The 16,574-nt window shown below is 69.9% G+C and overlaps 1 protein-coding gene across 1 annotated transcript; it reads right to left on the bottom strand.

The window, feature by feature from the left end:
- Positions 1-8,797: 8,797 nt before the first annotated feature.
- Positions 8,798-13,257, bottom strand: DES (desmin). The gene is made up of 9 exons (XM_032190647.1): positions 12,707-13,257; positions 11,118-11,178; positions 10,915-11,010; positions 10,662-10,823; positions 10,458-10,583; positions 9,541-9,761; positions 9,373-9,422; positions 9,043-9,125; positions 8,798-8,925 (listed from the first exon to the last, which is right to left on the bottom strand). Exons 1-9 carry the CDS (start codon positions 13,255-13,257, stop codon positions 8,884-8,886), a joined length of 1,392 nt encoding a protein of 463 aa, XP_032046538.1. The 3' UTR covers positions 8,798-8,883.
- Positions 13,258-16,574: the final 3,317 nt, after the last annotated feature.

Below are 16,574 nucleotides of genomic sequence, written 5' to 3' on the forward strand. Positions count from 1 at the left end.
GAAGCATCACTCGAGCGCTCCTCCCTCCATCCTTCCCCCGCCTGCCTCCGCCTCCGCCTCCCCGCCAGCCCTGGCACGCAGCGGCATGGCGGGGGCCGGGCGGGGCGCAGGTGGCGGGGGGCGAGGGGCACACGCGTCCCGCGCCCCCCTCCCGGCCCCCGCCGAGCCCCCTGCCCTGCTCCGTGCCCTGCCGTGCCGCTGCGCCCTGCCCCACCGCCCGGGGCACGGGCTCCCTCCCTGCCCTCCTGCGCCCAGCACCCTGGGGTGCAGCCCACGCCGGGGCTCCCACGCGCACCCCAAGGCAGATAATGTCCACGCACCGTCCCCAGTGTGCCCGCAGACAGGCCAGCTCTGGTGCCCAGCCCAGACCCGCTCAGCACCCCCCCAAGCCCTCCACCCACGGGGGACAGCACCAGGCCCCTCTCCACGCTGTGGGTTTGGGTCCCGGCACTGCTGAGCGTCCCCAGGGTGCCCACACCACCCCTGCGCACCCTCCCCAGCCCTGCCCGCCAGGTTCTCGCAGAGGCTGCCAAATTCCCAGCCCAGCAGCCGGCCACGCTGCTTCCTCCCACCGCGGGACCCCTGTGGGGACACGGCTGGAAGCCTCCCTGTCCCCGTGCTGCTCACCTGTCCCCCGGGGAGGAGCCCCCCCGTGCCGCGCTGCAGGCGGGCATCACGCACACCGGGGCGCACGGCAGCTCTCCTCCCAGCCCCGGCCTCCCAACGTGAAGCTTTTCATGGCTTCATAATAACTTGCAAATTAGCCAGCACAAAGGGAGCTGTTTATACAACATTTCTGACAGCCCCACGATCCCAGTGATGCTGCGGGGTTTCCACGGAGACCCCGCACGTCAGGCGAGTCACGCGAACGCCAGAGCTGGCACAAAGGGAACCTCCTGCCAGAGCCGGGGGACGCTGCTGTCCCCCGCAGCCTGGCACCCCTGAGCTGGAGCACCCGGGTACGGGGGCTGGCCGCACATCTGGGTGCCACCCTGCTGCCGCACAGCCCCCCAGCACCTGCTGCCCCATCGGTTCCCCGGGCACGCAGCCCTTCCTGCCGCTGAGGATCTGCTGCCTGGCCATCCCCATGGAATGGAGCCCCTGGGAGAAGCTGGGTCCCCAAAATCCCCTTTCCAGAGGCAGCAGCACCCTGCAAACCCCACGCCTTGCTGGGTCTCCCCTGCACTCCCCAGCACGGATCCTGTCCCTACCACACGCTGTATCACCGACTGGCCACCGGCTGTGGCCACCAGCCCCATGGCCTCGGTGGCGCTGGGTGCTTGAGTAATTGGTGGCTGTGGGTGCACGCAGACGGCTGGGATGCGAGGAGGGGGTGAGATTTATTTTTTTCCCAGGGGGAAATAGTCACAGCAGGCTTCTGCACGGGGCTGCTCATGGGCTGTGAGAGGGGAATCCTGCAGGCTGGGGCCAGCATGGGATGCGAAGGCGTTGCACAGGTAAGATCTCCATGGGGACAGACCTTTGGGAACAGGTGTCACCATGCCTGGTACGAGCAGTGCCCATGTTCCCAGCAGCAGGCAGCAGGTCCTGAGCATGCCACACACTCCCCCAGGCTACAACCTGTCACCATTGTCCCCCTGCCCTTGCCACAGGGCAGGACAGCTCGCAGCACCAGAGACCACTGCTCTGCTGGCTGTCCCCTCGCCATGGAGCACGGCGTGGCACAGCCTGGCTGCGGGGACAGGCAGGGACACCCCAGCTCCCCAGCATCACCTCCCCTCGCTGCCACTAGAAGGATGCCGAGCGCACGGTGCCCGCTGCAGGCAGAGGACACGGGGACGCAGGACAGCAATGTGACCTTGGCTGCGGGTGCTGGGAATGGGGTGGGATGGGAGGGGACATCTCCTCCCCGCCCTGCCAGCACCCCGTGGCTGGGGGACAGGGCGCAGAGGGCACAGGGGGCAGCAGACACGGTGCTGGAGGAACAAGGGCTGTGGGGCAGGAGGAGCAAAGCCCTCCCCAGTGCCACCAGCGCAGGGAGCAGTGGGAGCCGGGGGGCAGCCCCGGGAGGAGGAAGGGGCCGCGGTCCCACACGCAGCCCCGAGTGGCAGTGCTATATTTACTGCATGCGGGCCCGGGTCTCGGCCTCTCGCGTGTAACACAAGCCCTGCAGCCCGCGAGAATCCGAGGGGACGGCACATTCCTCAGCAAAAATAACCCCCCGGCAGCGGGAGAGAGGGCAGGGGTGGAGGTGACTGACTGGACAGCTGCACACGCTGCTCCCCTGCCCGGTCCCCACAGCCCCAGGAGGGGACCCGGCCCCGGGGGGCACCGTGCAAGCCCCTTGCCCAGGTGGCTGCAGGCAGAGCCACCTCGGGGAGGTCCCCGAGGCCCCGTTCCCCCTGCACGGCCCAGCCTGGGGACCTGTCCCTGCACCCGGGGTGGCACCAGCTGTGCCAGGCTCAGGTGGGACGTGGCAGCCCCCACAGACACGGTGCACACTCCACGGTGGGGCCAGGGTGGGCATGGCGGGGAGATGGGGCAGAGCTCCGAGGGGAAACTGAGGCAGCCCCAGAGAGAGCCACGGGAAGGAGGTGAAGGCAGAGGGAGGCGTTGGGCTGCGTGCGGCCCCAAAACGCTCTGCAGGGCTGGCAGGGGCTCCGGAGGGAAGGGGCACCTGGCACGAGGCACAGACACAGCTCTGCGAAGTAAGGGCCTAAAATTAGGCACCGAGATAAACGGCCAGAGGTGCCGAGCCACCGGGGACACTGTCAGCATGGCCGTCCCCACCGGGCTCCCACCACCGCACAACGCCAACCGCAGAGGCCCCACTGCTGGGGAAAAAACCAGGAGGCTGGGGGGGCACCGGGGGGGCTAGGACCACAGCCACAGAGCTGCACGGGCTGTGCCAAAACGCACGGAGCCCCCAGGGCGTCCCCCACGCTGCAGGAAGGCTTCACCCCCAGCACCGACAGAGGGAAGGGGCCGTGCGGGGCCACCACACACGGACAGCCCCGTGTGCCTCCCCTGCCCCTGCCCCCGCGCCCAGCCTCTCTGCTCCCCGAGGAGGAAAGGTTACAGGGCGCCTTGATTGCTGAGTGCAGGTGGAGGCGAGCGGAGAGACCCTGCGTGCAGCCGGGATGGGCAAAGCCAACCTTGAAATAAGACGCAGCCCCAGCGCTGGCACAGCGAGGGGGGGCTCGGCTCTTGAAAAGGAGATTAGCTGGAGTTTTTGAGAGGTGATTTAATCCGGTTTACGGGGAAAAATTCAGGAAATGCAGCCGAGAAGTGATACAGGCGTTAGCGGGCCTGGGAATGATGGAACTACGGTGGGGACCTGGGAAGGATCTGGGGTCTGCAGACCCGTGAGACCCCAGAGCAGCCTGGTGTTGGAGCCAGTGGGAGAGGGGACACCCCACCCCACCCCACCCCACCTGCACCCACAGGGCCGGGAAACGAGGGAGAACCTGCACTGGTGGTGCAGGGGCAAAAAGGTGGGACACAGGGGGGGCAGCCCACCCCGGGGACCCCTCCTGGCCAGCCCCACGCGTGTGCTCCCCGATCCCCACGCCAGGCACTGACACACGCAGGGAGAAGAGCAGGAGAAAATCATTAGTGGGGTGGAGCGACAGATTCAGGGCAAGGGATTAGAAGAGCTAAATCGGGCTCGTGCGAGCAAGGGGGAATGCAGAGCCGCTGCAGGAGGACCTGCCGGGGCTGAGCGCGGAGCCGGGCAGCACAGAGCCCCCCCACCCCTCCAGCCGTGACCTGAGCCACCTTGGGAGAGCCAGCGTCAGCCCCACGGAGAGCTGCAGCTCAGGGGGAGGAGGAGGAGGCGGAGGACAGGGCTCTGCACCCACCGGAGATCTCTGCACCCTCCAGACACCGGGGACAGGGCCCCCGAGCCCAGAGCAGCACCCCGTCCTGCTGGGGCACCTTGCACCCGTCTGGCCATAGCCTGACCCACAGAGCACCCAGGGAACAAGGACAGGGTGTCCCTGCCCGGCCCTGCCACCAGTGGGACACCCACGGGCCCTGGAGAGCCAGGTCCCCACGAGGGGAGCTCCCCGAGCAGCCGGAGCCTCGGTGCTGGGTGCCGGCGAGCCCAGGCGCCGGGGCCTGGCAGGGTGTCAGGGCAGGGGCTGCAGGGCCATGGCACGGCTCCTCCATTTCACAGGACGCCCCGTCTCACCGCACAGCTCCCGGCACGGACAAAATGGACTCAGGGGAACAGCACGCCGAGCGCCAGGGCCTGGCCTGCTGCCTCCTGGGGGTGCTGCGCCTGCAGACCCCCACCAAACCCCCTCAGCACGGCCTCTCCAGCCTCTCCAGCACAGGTCCCTCTGCACCTGGGCATTGAACTCCATCCCACTCCCTCCTGAAGCCTCCCCAGCAAAGGGCTGGGGATGTGGCACTCACGGCACAGAGAGCGCAGTGCCCTGGGGCAGGGCTCAGCCACCTCTCTGCCCCCGGGGTGGCTTTTTGGAGGCTGTTTGCTCCAGGCAGAGCATGCCCGCAGCCCCAGCGCTGGCTCGGAGGAGCGCCTGGGGCAGGGTGACATTAACCCAGCTCGCAGCCCCGGCTGCTCCAGAAACGTGGCCACCAGGGCCGGAGGCTGGGAATTGGGAGCAGGGAGGAGTGCGTCAGCACAACGGGAACGGGCACCGGGGGAATCAGGCGGTGCCCAAGGCAGAGGCAGGGCTGGTGGCACCAGGCAGACACGCTGCTTGTCAGAGCACGAGAGCAGGGTGAAGCCCACGGTGCAGAGAGCCTCGGGCACCCCACACACACAGCACTGTGCTCCGTGTCCCCCAGCACCATCCCCAAAGTGGTGCAGCGTGCAGTGACCCCACAGCTCCCCGCTGCAGGGCAGGGCCGTGCCTGTGCACCTCTGTGCCCACAGCAGGCTCCATGGCAGCAGGAGCGCCTTCCTCCGTCCTGCAGGGATGCTCCCCGTGGCAAAACCCCAGCACCCTCCTTGCCCACAGCCCCAAGGCTCACACGGCCGCCCTCTCGCAGTAGGGGACAGTGGCACGTGGGGACAGTGCCATCGCAGTCCCCACAGCAGTGCACGTCTCAGGGCAGCACCACCACGCGCTCCCCAACAGCGCTGCCTCCCCACACCCCAGGGATGTGGCATCTGTCCCCAGGCAGCAGGGGCTGCATCTACGAGCACAAGGTAGCCATGGGGCCCTGAAAACTCATCAATGACAGGCTCCTCCCACTGCTAATTAACCACCAGGCCCCGCCCACTGCACTGCACAGGCTCCTCCCCCCTTCATCAGCCCCCTCCCCCAGCTCCCCACGCCTCGTGTCCCAGTCCCACCAGTTCCCCCAGTGACACCACGGCCACCTGTGCCCACGGGGGTGGCTTGGGTGGGTGGCAGGGCCACGGGAGGTGGCACCGCCGGTGCCGTGCGCCCACACCGGGGGGTCTCTGTCTCTCTGTCTCTCTGTCTCTCTGTCTCTCTGTCTCTCTCTCCTGCTGCCCCACGCAGGCCCACCACCACGTGCCCGTGCCACCCGCATGCCCAGCGCTGGCACCCAGCCTGTCCTGGCAGCGGGTGCTGCAGCCACATGCTCGCTCCCAAGCCACCAAGCTGCCCCGCTGCCACCGGCACCGCCACCCCAGCCTGCGGCGGGGCAGGCACGGCGGAGCCCAGCCCCGGCTGGCTCCCGGGCATGCAGCACGGGGGATCTGCAAAGCACAGCCACCACACTCGGCACGGGGCAGCCGGTGTCCGCGGGGAAGCCGGAGCAGCGATGCCGGGGCGGCGCAGCCCTTACCTTCCATGTCAATGATGGCCAGCACGGCGCTGGTCATGGCCTCTCCCCGCTCGTTCTCGGCGATGCACGTGTAGACGCCGGCGTCCTCCTTCTTGCTGTCGCGGATCCACAGCGTGCCGTACTCCTCCTCGCGCGGGGCGAGCTGCTCCTCGTTCCTGTACCAGCGCAGGCTGGGCCGGGGGTTCCCCACCGCCACCACCCGCAGCCGGATGTCACAGCCCGTGCCGATGGCCGCGTTCTTCAGCTTCCGCACGAAGGCCGGCGCCGCCAGGCGAGCGGGACCCCCCTCGGCCGCCCCCTGCTCCGCCGTGACCTTGGCTCTCTTCGGGGGGATGCCGGGGCTCGGCGGGGCCGCCCCTGCTCTCCCCATCGGCCGCCCGGGCTCCCCGCCGGCCCCGCTCGTGCCGCCGCGTGCCCGCGCCCGGTGCATGGCACACGACTCCCCGGTGCGCTCTGGCAGCCCCGCGGCCCCGACCCCACAGCCCCGCGCCCCTCTCCTCTTCTCGGGCCGCTGGGTGCCTGCCAAGGGGTGCCGGTGCTGAGGCGGCTCCCCGCTCCAGGTGCCGTCCGCTTCGGTGCCTCCCCCCGGCCGGCCGCAGCCCCGAAGGTCGCAGCGCCGTGGGCAAGCTGGGGGCTATTTTTAGGCCGGGGGCTCAGGTTGCTGCTCGCTGCGTCGCCGGTCACCGAGCACCCTGGGCGGTGCCGCACCCCCGCCCCATGCTCCGCCGCGACCCCGGCCCTCCCCGCGCCTCGGCACCTGCTCCGCCGCCTGCCCCGGTGCGGGTCCCGCGGGTGCCGGCGCTGCCCCGGTGCTGGGGCCGTGGCGTCCCCCCCTCGCCTGTCCCGCGTGGCCCCCGCAGAGCTGCGCTCCCTCTGCCCCCTCTCCTCAAGTGGCAGCTGCCTCTGATATGTCACATTCCTTGGCCGGGCTCCCCCTCTCCGCGCCCGCCACGCCAGCCCTGCCGCACAGCTCCGCTTGCAAAGATAGAAAGGGGCCAGCGCCTTGCCATATTAGCAGCGGGGCCGGGGGGGAGGGCAGCAGCCTTCCCCATCGCCGGCTGTGTCACCGGATCAGGACAGAGAGACCCTGGTGGCATGCGGAGGGAAAGGACACCCTAATGCTTCCTGCAACGCGAGACCCCGCGCGGGAGCCGGGGGCCGGCTGGCGGTGAGGCCGGGCAGGATCCGGCCCCGCAGGGCTCTCAAGGGGGCCGTGGGCATGGGGAGCAGAGGGACAATGACTGAGGGTCCCCATGTCCCTCCTGTCCCCAAACCAGCCCTGTGCATGCAGCAAAACCCCTTTTCTCTGCGCCCTGCCTCTCTGCCCTGGCTCGCAGCAGAGGAGGAGCACCCCGCTGTCAGGATTTTGGGGTGCCCCCGGGGATCCCAAAAGCTGGGTTCCCTACAGCCAGCAGCCCCGTGTGGCGCCTCGCCACCCCCAGGCAAGGCAGGGCTTCCCCGGCCAGTGGATTTATGGCACCAACCTCGTCACCTGGCCCCAGCCACCCTCGCCAGGGGCTGTAAATCTGGGCGAGCGGACGGGAGCGGCGTGGCACAGCGCTTCCCCTGGCTGGCTGCGCCACAGCCCGCGGCCACCAGCCCAAGGGCACTGTCATTAGTGGCACAGCCCCAGGGCTGGCGTGCAGAGTGCCAGGGGGGCTGGCGGGCAGCCGGGATGCCCCGGGATGTGCCGGGGTGGGGGTCCCTGCTACCCACATCCAGTCCTCCATGGGGCTGGGGGCTGGAGGAAAAGCCGGAGAACCTTGGGGCACCTCTTGGAAAGCCTTGGGGCCCTGCCGGCCGGGCAGGGACGGGGCTGCCCGGTGTCATCCCTCCCCGGGACAGTGCCCGATGCCACAGGGCCACCTGCTGGATGCAGCCCTTGAGGTCCGACCCCCTCCAGCCCTCGCTGGCCCTGCAGCCAAATCTGGGGATCCCCACGCTGGCACCAGGCCGTGGGGCTGCGCTGCCTCTCTGGTGGCAGCCCTGTACCTGCTGCTGGCGGCAGCACCCCGCAGCTGGCTGGTCCCCACGGGGACCCCAGAGCCCCCGAGAACCTGTGCAGGGCTCAGCACCCTCGGGACAACCCCAGGAGTGGGGCTGGGGACCCCACAACCATGAGCAGCAAGATATTTTGGGGTGCCTGCAGTGTGAGCGACCCGTTTTTTGGGGGACATCCTGGATGATGGCGCAGGGGGATGTGTGAGGCCGGCCCTCGCCCCTTCTGCTCCAGCATGGGGGGCCCGGCGATGCCCCCCGGGTGCCGCCACCCCCCCACCCACCCGTCCAACCCCCCAGAGCAGCACTCGGAGGCCGGGCGATGCTCCGCTGTTTATTTCAGCCGCCTGAAGAGTCACGTACACGCGGTGGGGTGGGGGTGCAGTGGGGCGAGGGGTGGGGGCGCCTGCCCTGGCCCCCGGGCCTCTCTCCGGCTCCTCTCTTCCTCTCCCCCCTCTCTCCCACTCACTCACTCCTCCTCTCTCCCGTGTCCACCTACGGGTTTCCTCTCGGCTCACCCAGCCCGGCCGTCCCTGCGCAGCCTCCTGCTGCCGGGGACCCCCTGCATGGGGTGGGGGCCGGGCGCTGCCCTCAGCCCCTCGGGGCTGCCTCTGGGGCAGGGGGGGGGCGACGCGGGCTGGGTGCACCCCAGCCTCTCCCCATCCCCGGCACCGCTGCGGCCCCCCCCAGGAGAAATGCCAGCTCCGGGGCGGGCGGCGGTGCCGGCACGGGGAGACGGGTCCTGCTCCTGCGGGACCGACCCCGAGCCTGTGCCCGGTTTGGGAGGGGGCTGCGGGGCGCGGGGGGATCCAGAACCCGCTGCTGGGACCCTCCGGCTCTCCGGCGAGCTGGCCGAGGCCACCACCTGCTCCCCCCACCCCGTCCTGCCTGTCCCCTCCGTCCCTTGCTGCCGCCCCCCGGCCCGGCCCTGATCCTGACGCTGGCTGCCAAGCTGCAAAGCGCTGCGAAGCCGAAGGAGAGAGCCCGGGGGTGTAGGGGGGAGCCCGGGCCGTGCCCGGGGGGCTGGGGAGGGGGGGATGGGGGGATAGGACTGGGGAGAAAAGGGTCAGGACAGGGGCTGGGCGCCGGGGCGGCGGGACGGAGGAAGGGATGGAAGGTGCCGCTGGGCAGCGTCGTCTACAGCACCTCGTGCTGCTGCTGGGTCGCCTCACTCACCACCTGCGGGGAGAGGCGGCGTGAGGAGCTGAGGTGGCCCCCCCCGGCGCCAGCCCCCAGCCCCACGAGGGGGCCAGGCACCGAGCGCAGCCCCCACCTCGCCTCCGGCCCCCTGCTCACCTCCCCATCCCGGGTCTCGATGGTCTTGATCATCACGGTCTTCTTGGTGTGCACTTCGGAGCCGCGCTGCTCCGGGCTGGTCTCTGCGGGCAGGGGACAAGGGGGTGGCACCAGGGTGGTGGCGGCCACCGTGGGGAATGCGTGGCATGGGGGGGGGCGGTTGGGTTGGGGGCAGTGGGGCTGTTCTCCACGTGCCCTGCTACCAACAGGGTCTCCGGGAGCCCAGGCTCACCCCCAGCTCATGGCAAGCACCCACGGGACCCCCGAGGACCTGCCCAAACCCACCCGAGTGCGTCCCCACGGGGGGGCCGAGCCCCCTCCCCAACTCACCTCGGAAATTGAGCGCGGAGGCGAAGGTCTGGTGCATGGGGATGCTGATCCTGCAGGGACACAGACGCAGGGAGAGCTCAGCGCCAGCCCTCACAGCAGGGTGGCAGCCCCCCAGGCACCACAACCCCGCTGCTGCCCCATCTCGTCCTGCCCCCCTGCACCCCTCACCGGTTTTCCTCGCCCTCCAGCAGCTTGCGGTACGTGGCGATCTCCACGTCCAGGGCCATCTTGACGTTGAGCAGGTCCTGGTACTCGCGCAGGTGCCGGGCCATCTCGTCCTTCAGGTGCCGGATCTCCTCCTCCAGCCGCGCGATGGTGTCCTGGTAGCCGCCCGCCTCCCCCGCGAAGCGCTCCTCCATCTCCCGCATCTGGCGCATCAGCGAGTCGTTCTGGGGGGACAGCGGGGTCAGCGGGCTGGGGGGGGCTGGGGGGCACCTGGGGTGGGAGCTGGGCTGGGTGCCAGGGCTCTGGGCATTGAGTCTTTGGGGCTTTTTGGCTTTTGGGGTACCCCAAGCAGTGGGGACCCCGGGTCAAGCTGATGTGGGGCTGTCACCCTCAGCAGGCTGGGCAGGGGGCGGGTGAGAGTCCCACCCAGCATGTCCCAGAGCCTCCAGGGTGCCAAAATAACCCCTCGCAGGGCTCCAAGGAGGGAGGAGAGCCCAGCTTCCCGGCAAGGCCACCCTCGGAGGGTGGGGAGCGGTGCAGGAGCACAGGACAGCTGCCGGGGGGGGGCACTGCCACCCTGGTGGCTCCTGGCTGGCTCCTGTGACCGTGTCCATGCCAGACCGGGACCGCTGCGCCCTGTTTGTTTGTAATTCCCACCCTGCAACCAGACACCCCGTGCCCTGCTCCGGTCTGCCTGGAGCCTCCCGGGCTGGGGCACCTTCTGCAGTGCGTGCGCGGACACCAGGGCTCTGCCAAAACCCGCTGCAGAGCCAGGCGAGGCGCTGCTGCCCCAAATTTCGGGAATGAGCCCCCACAGCAGCAGCTCTGAGGGCTGGGAGGAGCCCCGAGGTCCCTGAGCACCCCGGAGCTGCATTCCCCTCCCGGGAGGCAGGCTTTGCTCTGCGCTGCCCGCGGCTCACCGTGCCCTTGAGGGCGTCGATCTCGCAGGTGTAGGACTGGATCTGGTGCCGGTACTCCAGCATCTCCTGCTTGGCCTGCCGCAGCGCGTCGTTGTTCTTGTTGGCCGCCTGTGTCAGGTCGGACACCTGGGGAGATTCAGGGCTCAGCGGGTGCGCTCAGCGGGCAGGACGCCACCCGCCACCCGCCGCCACCCGCGCCCGCACCTTGGACTTGTACCACTCCTCAGCCTCGGCGATGTTCTTGGCGGCGATGCTCTCGTACTGCGCGCGGATGTCCCGCAGCGCAGCCGTCAGGTCAGGCTTGGAGATGTCCATCTCCACCTGGATGTGCTGCTCCTGCAGCTGGGCCTGCAGCTCCCGGATTTCCTTGGGACACACAGGGTGAGGCGTCAGGGCACCCTCCCCGTGTCCCCAGCCCCAGGGGTGCCCGCGGGAAGCGGGGCTGCGCGGGACCTACCTCTTCGTGCACCTTCTTGAGGAAGGCGATCTCCTCCTGCAGGGACTCGATGCGTCTCTCCAGGTCGATGCGTGCCAGCGTGGCCGCGTCCACGTCCTGGGGGGCACAGAGAGGTTGTGGTGACAAGTGCCAGCGGGGGGACGGGGAGGGCGGGGGTCCCAGCCGTGCCGAGTGGCAGGGCACTGCGGGGTGCGGGTACTCACAGCTCTGAAAGCGGCCAGGTTGTTCTCAGCCTCCTCCTTCAGCTGGATCTCCTCTTGCAGCCTGGGGGCAGAGAGGGGGGCATTAGGGGGACCCGGCCGGAGCCCCGTCCCCCCTGCTTGCTGTCCCTGCTTGCTGTCCCCGAGCCCAGCGAGGCCTGGTGGGAACAGGGCGAATTGTCCTGCGCTCCCGGCAGGCGGAGGGAGGGCTGGCGGGGGGCCAGGGGCTCTTCCTCCCATTCCCTATTATAGTCATCGGCAGCGGGAGCACAAAGGCATGAGGTCAGCTCGGTGCCACGCTCACTGCCCCGGCCCTTATAGGGACGAGTGGCCGGCAGCCGGGGGCACGGGGGGCCTGAGGGACGGCCACCAGCTGAGCCCGTCGTGGGGACGGCAGCAGAGTGAGCTGGGCACGCAGCTCGGGGTACGGGGCAGCGGGGGGAGGCACAGCGGGTCGCTGGGTTTGGGGATCTCCTCAGTGCTCTGGGGACAGCTCTGGGATGTGCCCGGGGAGGGGTCCAGGTGCCCCAGGACGTGGCTCTCGGAGCCTCAGGGGGACAGCGATGCCCAGCCATGCTGGCACAGAGGGCAGCAGGAACCTGACACCCGTTTGCCCTGCGCCCTGCTCCTCCCCTGAGATTTGGGGTCATCCCTCCAGGAGCTGGGACAGCAGGGTGGCAGGAGAGCCCCGCGGCCCCCAGCCTCACCGCAACAGGGGTCCCAGCTCCGGCTGCTGCTCCTGCCCGTGTGGGGCAGGGGCTGCTGCTCTGGGTGGGGGTCACCCAGGAGATGGGTACACCAGCCCCCTCGCCCACGTCCCCCCAGAGGCACAGCAGCCAGGGGAAGCTGCGCCCAGCATCAGGGGTGCTGCCTGGTGCCACAGGGACCCATGGGGGACCCTCAGCACAGCCATGCCTCTGGCTGGCCCCCCCAGCAGGGCCTGCAGCATCCCTGGGGAGGCCGGGGGGTCCCTGCAGCTCCCCTGGCACCACGGGCACCCACGGCAGACCTGGCACCCCCGGCCTGCGGAAGCACGGCCGCTTCCTCCGCTCCCTCCTTCGCATCCGGAGCCGGTGGAGCACCCCCACACCCGTCTTGCTTCCGCCTGCCCGGCTGCCCCTGTCCGTCTGTCCATCTCTCCATCTGTCCATCCCCCAGAGCTCAGCACACTCACGGGCTGGCTGCCCCTTCCTGGCGGGAGCAGGGCAGGGCTCCCCAATCCCCCAGCTCTGGGGGTCCCCCGTGCCATCGCAGCCCGGTTCCCTGGGAAGGGAGGGCGCAGGGGACACCCCCAGCTGCCGGGGACATCCTCCCCGCTGGGTGCTCCCTGGGCACCTCACAAGGGTTGGTGAGCACCAGAACAGGGGGTGCTGGTGCCCTCCTCCCTCCCAGGACTCGCAGGACCGTGGTGCAGACCCAGCAGGCGGCCAGCCAGCGAGGGCTGTGGCCAGGGAGATGGGGCAAGGACACGGGGATGGAGAAGGGGCCACGATGGCAGCGAGCACCCGAGGGGGTGCCGGGGAGCCGTACCCAGGGCTGGAGCCGTCCCCAGGGACGGAGCCACGGGGCGGAGAGGCAAGGGCCCCCCTCACCTCTGCTTGAGCTTCTGCAGGTCATCCAGCAGGTTGTCGCGCTCCACCTCCACGCGTGCCCGCTGGCCGGTCAGCGCGTCCACCTGGCGCCGGAGCTCCCGCAGCTCCTCCTCGTACATCTCGGCCACGCGGGTGGGCTCCTTGCCCCGCAGGCGGTTCACCTCGGCCACCATCAGGGCGTTCTGCTGCTCCAGGAAGCGCACCTTCTCGATGTAGTTGGCGAAGCGGTCGTTGAGCTCCTGCAGCTCCACCTTCTCGTTGGTGCGGGTCTGGAGGAACTCCTGGTTCATGGCATCGGCCAGGCTGAAGTCCAGCAGCTCGCCGGCACCTTGGTAGGCGCTCTGGTAGGAGCGCAGGGGCGTCACGCGGGTGGTGCGGAAGGTGGAGTAGGTGGGCACGGCCGAGGTGCGCGACACCTGGTAGACGCGGGAGGTGACGGAGCTGCCGCTGCCCTTGCTCCCGAAGGAGGCGCGGGGGAAGACCGGGGAGGTGCCGCCGAAGGTGCGGCGGTAGGAAGAGACCCGCTGGCTGGAGGAGTAGGACTGGCTCATGGTGGCGGCGGTGGAGGCGGCGGCGGCGGCGAGGCTGGAGCAGGGAGCAGGGAGCAGGAGCAGGAGCAGGGCTGGCGAGCGGCCGGAGCTCGGCGAGGCGTCGGGAAGGGACCCGCGCCGCCGCTATTTGTATCCTGCTGACATCACCGGCCCCTCCTGCTCCGGGACAGCTGGGGGATGCTGGGGGGGACGGCCGACAGCCCCCGCCCCCCGGCGCTCACCTGCGGGCACCGCCGGGCCACGGCCCCCCCACAGCCCCCAGTAGCTCACAGCCCCTCCTGGGCACCCCCGGGCACCCCAAAACCTCCCGTTGGCGTGACAGCCCCCGTGTCCCCCTCTGCTCTGCCCCACCCTGGGCAATGTCCCCAGGGGAACAAGGAGAGGATCAGGGGACAGAGGATGGTGACCCCCCCAGATCCCCAATGGGGCGCAGTGCCACCCCACAGGGGTGCCCATGCAGACAGATGATGCGGGGGGGAAGGATGGGGGCTCAGCCATTCGCACCATCACTTGCCCCTCCTGGAGCCCAGACCCCATGCCCCAGTGGGCACACTCCCCAAATTGGTGTTGTGCACCCCAAAATGTCCCCAGGCACCCCAAAATGTCCGCATTAGCACCCTGACCTGCCCCATGGCAAGAGGCGCAGGCTCGGCTCCCTGCTTGGGGCTGGATAACAGTGACCCCCCTCGAGGACCTGCCCCACAGAGAGGGGGACACAGGGGTCCCTTTGGAGGGGGTGACGTGGGGGGCCCTGCCCTGAGTGTGCTTGGGCCGACCCCCCCGGGCAGACCCCCCCTTTCTGACACAGAGGGGTCCGGGGTGGGGCCGGGCACCCGCGGGGAGGTGCTGAGTGACCCCGAGCAGGTGCCGGGGTGCGGAGCGCTCGCTGGCGGTGACATCAGCGGGTCCCGGCCCCGGCACATTCCCGAAGCAGCAGGCACCCAACCAAAATAGCCTCCCTGCTCATCCGCGTGGGACATGCGTGGTATTTATAGCCGGGGGAGGCACCCTCTTAACCCTGCTTGTGCCGGGAGCGTGGACGGGGACCCTGCCTGGAGCAGCCCCAACACCGTGGTCCCCGTCACCCCACGAGCAGGGCGAGGTCCCCAGGAGCAGCAGGCTCTGCCCCGTCTCCTCAGCCTTCCCCTTGACCCTGCAGTGCTTTGGGGAGCAGAACGCCCAGCCTAACTCCCCAAAACTTCCCAGGGTGGGGCTGTGCTGGGGGCACCCCCTCCTCTCCAAGCCCCGCTGACCCCCTGCCCTGCCCACACCAGGCTGCTTTGTCCAGCAGCAGCTGGCACAGCCCCAGTGCCACCGTCCCCGAGGTGTCCTGGGGGTGGACACCGCGGTGCCACCGGGTGCGTGGTGACTCAGCAGCAGGAGCAGCGCTCAGCCTCGCACGCCGTGCACCTCCTGGCCCCCTGCGCCAGCTGCAGCATGGGCACCGAGCGGTGCCAGGGCCTGGAGGCTGCATCCTGCACTGCCACGGCTCCCTGCCAGCCTGGGGGCAGCGAGGGTCTGGGTGCCATGGCCATAAGGTGGGCAGAAGCTGGAGGCCCCAAATCTAGGCTGTCCCCCCTCCCAAAGCCCTCCCAAGCTCTGGAGCCCCTCCAGGCTGCTTAGACACAGCGTAATGCCGTGGCTTCCCGGACGGTGCACGCTGCCTGGCGGAGCCTGCCTTTAAAAGGGAAGGTATTTCCAGATGGGGCTGTTTCATCCCAGCACGGGGTGAGTGGGGGGGGGGTGGGGGAAGATGGAAAAACATACAGCATCCTTCCTCCTCCTGGCCCTGCTCCCGGAGTGCCCGGCGCATCCCTGACCCCGCACGTGCGCCCTGCCCGCCCCACGGCGCCTCGGGCAGGCAGGGTGGGACGCCAGCCCCTGGGTCGGGCGCAGAGGGGCACGGGGGACCCCACGGTGGCACGGGGACCCTGCCCCACTGCTCTGCTGCCCCTTCCCCTCACCCCATCCTGCAGGGTTGGGGTGCTCCTGGGCGCCGCTGGGCGCAGGGGAAGCGGCTCCAAGGGGTTAAGGAGCTGCGTGGCGCTGATCCTGCTGTGGGAGAAGCTTTCTGAAGTGGCCTTTCCTCAGCCGCCCCGACAGCCTTCCGGGACATCTCCATGAGGGCAGAGGCCCCGCGGCTGGCGTGGACAGGCGGACGCCTCTTAGGAAATCCCCTTCCCCGAGGAGCAGGCACAGGAAAGGGGGGGGGAGGAGCGGGAAGGAGGGGTCGGGGTGCACTGGCACCCCCAGAGAGGGACCCTCCGCCGCACCCGGGGGCTAACTCCTCTCTGCACCCCAGGGGCATGGCAGGGGCTTGTGGGGTCCCTCCTGTTGGGGAGGATGCCCAGCATCACCCAGCGGCCGTGCAGCTCCAGCCCAGGCCAGGCTGACCCAGCCCGAGCCTGGGAACGGGGCCCCAAGCCTCGCTGCTGGCTTGGCCCCAGCTCCCGCAGGGCCCTGGGACGGGGCCGCAGCGGGAAGACGTCGGGAGCTGGAACGTCAAACAAGGCCCGTGAGCCAAGCCAGCTGCATCCCGCAGCTGCCCCTCCTCCCCGGCCCTCCTCCCCGCTGCTCCCCCAGGATTTAAGGAGCGCGGGGAGCCGGGCACAGCCTCCCCAGGGCTGCGGGCACCGGGGGCCTGGAGCCGGGCAGGGTGCGGGGTCGGGGCGCCGGCTCCATCCCGGTGCCCGAGCGCGGCGCCGCGTGCCACCGGGGCCGCCCGGCTGCGCGTGCCCCCGGCGAGCAGGGGTGACCGGGTGGATGGGAATGAAGCACCAGGGCGGCGTCCACCCCCTCCTTGCTGGCCCCCGGCCCTCTCCCTGCGTCCCGCTCCTTTTACAGCCACGAGCCTCCCCGGCGCCTTTACCCTAAGAGGGAAGGACCGTGCGCCCATTCCCCGGCGCTGACAGGCCCGGGGCGCGTGCTATTGTCTAAATAGGAGATCGCGCTCCTGCCCCGCCTGGACCACGGCCCAGGCAGCGTGCCGGGGTCCCCAGAGGTTGTGGGTGCACCACAGGCTGCAGCCCACCGCCCGCTGCTCCCCTCGGCTGCCCCCAGGGTTGGGGATGCTGGGGGTCACTGCCTGCCCCAAGCGCCACGGAGATGCTGGGGGTGCCTGGCTGACCCCACGGCACGTGTGGATGCTGGGGATGGCCAGCTATCCCCTATAATTTACAGGGATGCTGGGGCATGTTCGCTTGTCCCCCGTAGTTCACATAAGTATCTGGGGCCAGTTGTTGCCTCTGTGGCCCATGAGGATGCTGGGGGAGGACCTGTTGCCCCCAGGGCCCGTGTGGATGCCTGCAGTGATCCCA

This window comes from Aythya fuligula, chromosome 6 (genome assembly GCF_009819795.1).
Source record: "Aythya fuligula isolate bAytFul2 chromosome 6, bAytFul2.pri, whole genome shotgun sequence".
In the NCBI taxonomy this organism is placed as follows: domain Eukaryota; kingdom Metazoa; phylum Chordata; class Aves; order Anseriformes; family Anatidae; genus Aythya; species Aythya fuligula.